Below are 9,294 nucleotides of genomic sequence, written 5' to 3' on the forward strand. Positions count from 1 at the left end.
CAATTATCGTTACCTATATACTATATAGTATGAACTTAAGTTACAATTAAACAGGTTGACTGCCGTGTAGGGTGAATTGGCCCAACAAAGACTTTGACTAGATTGCCATTATAATTTTTCATGAATTCTTGTATTTTGATTTTTGATTTAAATAAAAAATATTAATTTTACAAAAAAAATGTCAATATTTCATTTCATAGTATTTCCAAGGAGACCATGTCGAAGTATTTCCCGTATAAAACTAAGTACCTATTGCGATGATTCTCAGAACCCTTCGGTCTAGAAATAAATTTGAACTGTATTGCTGAAGACGGTAAAATACACTGTAGGGTTATTAGATCCCACTCGGTGATGATATCAAGTCTCGTAGTTTAAGCGTAGCAGTCAACCTGTTTTAACCATAAAATTTACACACACACACACACACACACACACACACACACACAGTATTATTATGTGCCGACTTGTATCGAAATCTGAGTCCGATGGACCGATATGGCCTTACGAGTCGGTACGTATCGCTTGCTTATAAATTTATAATGAAGGTATGTGTAACTTTTTGAACCCTCAAAATTGATGCGTAGATCGAAGTATCGATAGGGTTCTTTAAGGTAAAACAGCCGCCATTTGTTTTCCGCTTGAAATCAATACTAACTTAATACAATTCTATAAAATATGTAGATCAGAACGAGTAGATTTACAAAAAATCGTTGATAATCATGAAAATATATGTTTTCTTATATATAGGTAGGTACCTAATAAACTACTAAAATTCAATTTCACAATAAACATTAGTAAAATACATAATTAATCAAACATGACTAGCTATCATTACTTTTCAGCTATGGAAAGAATATGGCTGCCATCTTGACCAGCTCCTTTTAGAATATATTTTAGTATCAATACAACAGGTATTATAGTATATTAGGTAGCCGAATCCACGTGTTATTGCCTATTGGTATAGACTCAAAGAAATAACCCCCCGGGACTAAGAGGCGTGGCCGTGCCAAACGAATTACGATAGCGCCGGTTGTCGTTAGCACATCACTATTGTTAATTTTGACCTTATTTGTTAGACCATTGCGCATCGTTCGATTTTTGGGTTATACATCGTTTGCGCATCATTATTATTTAACAATATAAATGAAAAAAGGTGTAAACCCAAAGCGCAAGTTGTTTTCTAACTGTATGACTCTTTAATTTTTATCTTTATTATGTGTATCTACCCTATTCATTCTTGTCATATTCTCTTACAAACTTGGTACACGGTTAACGTTAATATTAAATCGTAGCAAGTGGCTACCACAACTTATAGCATCGCTAGTTCGCCGATGATAAAAGTTTTCATTGATAGACACATCGTTAATCGATACATTCGTGTGCTCCTAAACTACCAAACGATCGACTCCACTAGCAAGCAGGTATTGCATTTTACCGATGAGTATCGGATGGAACGAAAGTAATATTATATACATGATATACGACGTTTTGGCTAGGGTACGTCGAGCTTGGCTTCGTTAGTTGAAAAATTAAAGTAAATTGTCCTCTTATATAATTTGAAGGTAAGAATATTTGTTATCGTACGGTGGGTTTTTATGATAGTTCATTTTTTAAGTGTGTTATGAGCATTTTTAATATAATATGCTAAAACTTGCTAAAAAAATTGAACAATCGTAAAAACTCAACGTAGTTGCGAACAGAGATAGTGTTCTTACCTTTAAATTGTATGAGAAGTCGATGCACTTTAATTTTTAAATTAGGTAGCATAACTAAATGTGATTGGCATTTGGCTGAGCATAAGTTTGTTATGTTACACATTTTTAAGACGGTGACTACACACGTTGGTATGGCGCATCTTAATGCTTAGTTTTTAAATTAGTTAAAATAAAACTAAATGTTTAAATAGTTTTAAACTTACTATCAGATATTCAAAACACAACAATATATTTATTGCCATCATTAAAACATTTTAATGTAATAATTTAGCAATTTTAATATGATTTAAAAATTTAAATAAACTTTTACCTAAAACATATTGATTATAATAATGATTTATTAAAAATTAAATTCTAGATAAGATGTCTTCTTCTAAAAATATGCCTAGAATCATGGTTTTCAGACCTACGTGGAGCGAATTTCAAAATTTCAGTAGCTATATTCAGTTGATGGAGTCACAAGGAGCTCACAAGGCAGGAGTGGCAAAGGTATGTTATTTAAAAAATGTAGCTTTTTTATATCAATTTCAGATTTAATTGTTAAAAAATTGTCCTTTTTCTCTTCTAAGTGTATAATATTAATCTTGTAGGTTATCCCACCACCTGGATGGGTACCAAGAAAAACAAGTTATAATGCTGAAGATATTATGAGTTTAAAAATTCCATCTCCTATCTCTCAAGTATTTATTTTTTTTAAATTAGTAATTTAAATTAAATATGTTCATTAACTATTATATTGATTTAGATTGTAGAAGGTAAACAAGGTCTGTATAAACAATTTAATGTCCAAGAAAAACCTATCACAGTATTGGAATATAAACAACTAGCAGAATCCGATGAACATAAGACTCCTAATCACTTTGATTATGAGGATCTTGAAAGAAAATATTGGAAAAATATTCTTTACAAACGTGCATTATATGGAGCAGATGTATCTGGATCTATTACTGATAAAGATGTCGATGTATGTATTAAATTTATACATAATTATAATTTATTTTATCTTAAATGTATAATTAAGTGAATATTTTTTATTTTTTTATTAAATTAAGGTTTGGAATATTAACAAATTGGGTACAATATTAGATTATGTCAATGAAGATTATGGTATTAGAATTGAAGGTGTAAATACAGCTTATCTATATTTTGGTATGTGGAAATCCTCATTTGCATGGCATACTGAAGATATGGACTTGTACAGTATAAACTACATACATGATGGCATGCCAAAGACATGGTAATATTATCCTTAAATTTTGTTAGTATACCTTTTTAATTAATTATTTTTTATTTCATTTTATTTTACTTAAGGTATGCAATTCCTCCAGAACATGGTCACCGCCTAGAAAACTTGGTTAATCGCTTATTTGAATCTGACGTTTCAAATTGCTCTGCTTTTCTTAGACATAAAATGATTATTATATCTCCTTCTACATTAAAACAATATTCTATACCATTTGATAAAGTAAGTACTTAAGAATTACTAATTTTAAACTAGATGTTTAGTACTTGAGAATTTTTATGAACAATACTATCGTTTTAGATCACCCAAGAAAAAGGTGAATTCATGATAACTTTCCCGTTTGGGTATCATGCTGGCTTTAATCATGGATTTAATATAGCTGAATCGATCAATTTTGCATTACCACGTTGGGTGGAGTATGGGAAAAGAGCTTCACAGTGTCATTGCCATGAATATTCAGTAAAGATTAATATGGATACTTTTGTAAAACGTTTTCAACCTGAAAAGTATGAATCATGGCTTCAAGGGAATGATATTGGCCCTCATCCAGAAGATCCTCATTTTACTCCACCAACATCTTTGCCTGGTAGATCTAACATATTATGCAACAACAAGTAAGTTGATATACATAATAATTCAAAAATAAATAGTTTTTTAATTTCGGTTTTTTATGCTACAGTAATGCAGGTATTCATAAACATACTGAAGCAGCTAGAAAGCGTCGCAGTTCAACACATCAGCGTTCAGATGCTAAATTGTCTAATGATACAACAAATGCAAATAAGGCTGTAGATGCACCTTCATCCATAAGTGTACAAGGGTTAGATGAAAAAGAATATAAAGATGAACAACTTAAAGTTAAACAAAGAAAATTAATGAAAGATAAATGGCAAAAAGCTGATGAAATGGGTGGGCATCATTCATATTGATTTGGTTTCTACAATTATTATTTTTAATTAAATGGTTGTTTTTAGATGCCACCAAACTTTCATATAAGAAAGGAAAATCTAGAATTTTGAATAAAAATCATTCAGTTTTAGAAGTTGTAGATTGTACAGGCGAAAGTGATGATTGTGATGGGTCAGATAAAAGAAATGTCAAGAAAAGAAAGTCTAAAAAACATGAAACAAAAATTATACCAAAGTTGGAAAAGCCACATGATTCATCTCTTACCACTTCAAATATTGTTAATTCAAAAAATCAATATATGAAATCAAAATTAATGACTCAAACTAAAAAAATAAAAGATGTGGGATCTTCACCAAATTGTTTTCTTGAACCTATACAGATTGAGGAAAAAAATCATGAAATTGATGGTATGTTTCATTTAATTTATACTTATATTATAACAACCATCATTAATCATTAAATTTTATTCTTATAATGAAAATAAATATCAAAATTTAAGAATACTATTTAATATATATAATACTAATAATAATGGTTATAATATAATTAATAATACCTAATTATAATTGTATTGGTTCAGTTTTATTTAGAAAATTTAACTCTTTTCAATATTAAACCTAACCCGGCGACACCCTGTTTTTGTCAGGTGACCAATAAACATCTGGTCAACACTTATTTGTTCCTCCTGTACACCTGCTGTGTTTTAAAGCTATACCTTTGCTCACAATTTGGTCGCCGAGGTTACTTGTTACATTGAATAGAATATAACAGCATTTCTCAACCTGTGGTACCCGGATTGCTCTTGTGGTATCCTAAGAGAATCTCCCTTCATAAAAATAAAATAAAATGGAATATAATTAATAGTTTGGTATTCACATTGAATATTATCATCATTTTATAGTTCTAATAAATTACGATTCCACTCATGTAAAATAACCTGTACATTTTATTTTTATATAAGCAAAACAATTTTATTTGGTCATGTGATACATAAAAATTTTCAAACCGAGTAGGTGGTACACGGATATATAAAGGTTGAAAATCGCTGGAATTTAAGTATATATTTGAATTTTATAATTAAATAAGAATATTTATTCTTCACAGATATACAAAATAATATAAGTGATATGGTTAACAATTGTTGTTCATTTGAGATTGAGAAACTGTTTAATGTATATAGAAGTATAGATGATCCACATTGTTCAATATGTATAATGTTAAATCGTAAAAAGGTAATATCATATTTCTAGTTCCTACTTATAAATATGTAGATTTGGCATTAATTAAAATATGATTGTTACTTATATCAATAATAAATAAAGTAATTTTTTTTTTTAATCATGTTTTTAATGCTTGAATAGTTAACTTTCAATTTGGATTGGCAAGTTATCGCTAAATCTATCATGTATCCAGAATTGCCCGAATTTCAAAAATCTACCAAAGCACTATTTAAACATGCACTTTCTGGCAGTGGTAAGGTTTTTAAGGCAGATCTCATAAGATGTGCAAAATGTTATTTGTCTGTTCACAAAGTGTGTTATAACATAAATGTATACACTAGTAATCATTGGTTGTGTGATCGATGCATGAAAAATCCTAAGTTGGCTGTAAGTATATTACAAATTAATAAATTAAGTATAGTTGCTAGATTATTTTCATTCTTATTATTAAGTTTTAATTTTGTTTTTTAAATTACACATAGTTATAGATAAATCTATATGTATATACTATATATGTATAGTTTTCCAAATGTATTTTCATAGTTTTCTGTTATATCAATTTTAGTTTTAGATAAACTTTGAAAAATTCAATTTTTATCCATTTTTTCAAACTTAATATTATTTAAACCACAGTAATGTATATTATTAATATGTTGAGTATTTTTTTTAGTTCCTTTTTAAGCTTAAATAAAAAAAATTCAATTTTCAATATGGGTAAAAACTAAAAAATGACTAAGTGATATTTTGAACTCTTGGTCATTTTTTCTCATTTTTTCTCATATTATTCTTTTTTCCATTTTAATTTGAAGGATAATGAAATAAAATGCACAACATAGGTACCTTTTTTTTATTTCTTTTTTTATTAAAATAGAATATTTACACATAGGTACCTAAACATGTTATTATTATTACCAATAGAATTTTGATTTATCATTAGAACTTAGAAGGTAACTTTTATAATTGAACACTTGCAAATTTGCAATCGTATTTTAATAATAATATCATGATTATAATAATATTCATATCGTGTAGATAATTGCCAAGGTCTTATTATTCTTAAATAGATATTTATGATTTTTTATTTTGATACTTAAATTTTCACCAATTGTTTACTTTTATAGACCTAAAATAGAATTATGATTATTATTTATTAATAATATAATAAGTTATTATTAATAACCATCTGTACATATCAAATGTTTTGGTATAAATGCAACAAATGACTAAATAACTTGATCTCTAATTGCTAGAAAAATAATTTAAAAATCTGCAGTTGGTCAAAACTGTTTTTCTATATTATTTCATTTTGTGCATGTAATTATTTTTTGGCTGAAGACAATACAGATAAAAAAATATTTAATTTATCTAAAACAGTTTATAATAAATATTAATAAAATAATAAGTATTTAAATGTTTATATCTATAGGTTTGTGTATACTGTCCATTGAAAGGTGGTGCTCTAAAAGAATTTAAAACTAATGAATGGTCACATATAGAATGTCATTTTCTAGTGCATGGCAGTAGCCCATTAACTATCAATACGTTTCCAACCAACTCTTCAACTAACAGAAAGGTATAAGATTTCATTCTTAAGATGTATTTTTTATACCTATATTATACAATATTTAAAATGCATTAAATATTTTACAGTGTATAATATGTAATTTAACAGTTGGTAATTTTATTCATTGCTCTGAAAACAGTTGCAATACATGGTTCCATATTTCTTGTGGAATAATTGCTGGATTTGATTATCAAATTGACCGAAACAACAAGCACATTATTTTAATTCATTGCAATAATCATTATTATGTTCCAGATAAAGTAACTTATATTTTAATTACTCGTGTTAGTTATTTCATGTTGGATGTTTGTTTTTTAGCAATTGATTGTTCAGACAAACCAAAAAGTATGGGCAAGGCATATGCAACATAAAAGGATCTCTCAATGTCGTATTTTAAAAATTGAAAAGACTCCTTTAGGTATTGTAAAATTCAATGATGGTACAATATCAGATCGTATTACACTAAAAGAAATTAAGGTATTCTTGTTTTTTATACTTTTTGTATTATTATAATTTTCATGTAACACCTTTTATTTTAAATCACAAAATTATATTCAAACGCCTAAAACATAAAGTCTTTTGTCATCATCATACAACATTTAATTTTGCATACATCTAGGTTGCAATTTTTAAATCATTAGCTCTATCAACTTAATCCTGAAATTAACTGAATAACAGTATCATTATTATTTTTAGAATGTTATAATATAATTTTTTATGTTAAAGAGTTTACTGATAGTAATTATAATATGTTGTGTTATTCAAGTATTCAGAATTATTTAAGGATCTTAGAAGATTGTACCACTAATATAAATATTATTAGTTATCACTAGTTTTACTAACAATTATATTTCCACTTAATAATTTAATTGATTTCCATTCCATAGCAAAGATCAATTTAAAATAAAAAGTATTAAAATGCTAATTCTAAATTAATTAACTTGATCCTGAGGATCTTAATTCTTTGACTCTTGCATTATTTTATGAAGTATTTATTTTTATTATGATTATATCTTTTTCATTAACCTGAAAGTAAGAAAATTAAAACGTTTAAAGTAAATAAAATATACCCCTTATGACAGAATTCAAATCCTTAATTATTCATAAATTATTTTATTTTGTAATTATTTGTTTTAGAACTATGCAAATGATTTTCCAGCCATTAACAAAGAAATACATTTAGAATCTGGTGACAACGGTTTATTCCTGGGGTTAAACTATAAACCCATGTATTCAGTAAGTTTAATTTATATATTGAATTTTAATAACTTGAAATTAATGTTATTATACATACCAGGTTGTATATAATGATGGCACATCTGGTTGTCTACTCCCAGATGACATATACAGTTACGATGAAAATATTATTAGCTATCTAAATGTACAAGCTAAATGACCATCAAGGTTATCTAAATATCAAAAAGCAAAGAAAAAAAATAATAATTGATGTTTTTTTAATACATTTAAGTTAATGTAATATATTATATACCTATAATTATTTATTTTTAACTTATAATTTATTTTATAACTACTACTTACTTTATACTTCACTCATCATGATTCCAAACCGTAATTTATTCAGTATTATATAATGAATAATGATGTTACTATTTTAACTATTTCACTAAAATAATTGTATGATATATTAATTTATATAAAATTAAAATAAAGAATGATTAGTTATTTTATTTTACCCTACAATATTCAGTATAATATTTGAAATAAATAAAATCTTGTATCACAGATATGGATAATACTTATTTACCATCTATATCTGCGTCTTACATTCCTATCACTATTCTATATTAAAGCAGGATCTCACGACTTGTGTATTTTATGAAGAATCGGCAAATTACCGACATTCCGCGAGAAGGTGGAAAATAACGAATAATGAATATTGAATATTCGTAAAATTACTCCATTCAGACTACTTGTCGAGTATTCACAAATACCAAATATTTAACAAATACGAGAGTTATGGGATCCTGGCTTTAGAGATAGTGCCGTATTTCCCAGTAAGTACTACAAGCACATGCTTACAACTGAAAATTTCAAATATTTACAATCTCATTTATTCACTAACTTTTGTTGGTGATTTTTATTTATACTTATTATTAAAATTCTTTTAAACAATTTTAAATAACAAAATGTCTGTTTATTTGTGCAAAAATTATTGACAAAAATATTATTAGAATATTACTATCTGCCCATCGACAATAATATTTAGCATGAAACATCTAACGGTACCTAAATTCATTGTATTATACAAATGTGGGGTTTATTATTATCATTGAATTCTATCTCTTAATAGCATTGTATGAGTAAAATGTCATTGCTGTTTCTATTCAATATATATTTATTATTTTATATAAGTGATAAATTGTACCTTAAAAATATCTCAAACTAGTTAAATTATTATATGTTCTTTCAAGTATCCAATAAAATTTTTTGAAATACGAGTTGTAATCAAACTATCATCTACCTTGTTCTGTATATTATAGTCAACATTTTTAAACACTCGATAATTTTTTTTTTTTAACAAAATGAAGATGTTAATATTTCTACTTATCTTGTTATTGTTTCGACTGATTGAAGATGCTCAAATAGAACTAATAAGTTAGAACTGAAGTTTAAGAAATTTAA

At 26.8% G+C, this 9,294-nt stretch overlaps 1 protein-coding gene across 1 annotated transcript; it reads left to right on the top strand.

The window, feature by feature from the left end:
* Positions 1–1,295: 1,295 nt before the first annotated feature.
* LOC149059935 (lysine-specific demethylase 4C-like) lies at positions 1,296–8,394 on the top strand. The gene is made up of 16 exons (XM_089215671.1): positions 1,296–1,421; positions 2,074–2,204; positions 2,306–2,395; positions 2,461–2,679; positions 2,768–2,952; positions 3,027–3,180; positions 3,259–3,572; positions 3,638–3,867; positions 3,933–4,274; positions 4,972–5,099; positions 5,229–5,474; positions 6,514–6,660; positions 6,738–6,911; positions 6,970–7,128; positions 7,789–7,887; positions 7,949–8,394. Exons 2-16 carry the CDS (start codon positions 2,079–2,081, stop codon positions 8,045–8,047), a joined length of 2,712 nt encoding a protein of 903 aa, XP_089071797.1. The 5' UTR covers positions 1,296–1,421; positions 2,074–2,078; the 3' UTR covers positions 8,048–8,394.
* Positions 8,395–9,294: the final 900 nt, after the last annotated feature.

This window comes from Diuraphis noxia, unplaced genomic scaffold (assembly GCF_037042655.1).
Source record: "Diuraphis noxia isolate RWA-SAM2 unplaced genomic scaffold, SU_Dnox_SAM2 contig0001, whole genome shotgun sequence".
NCBI lineage: Eukaryota > Metazoa > Arthropoda > Insecta > Hemiptera > Aphididae > Diuraphis > Diuraphis noxia.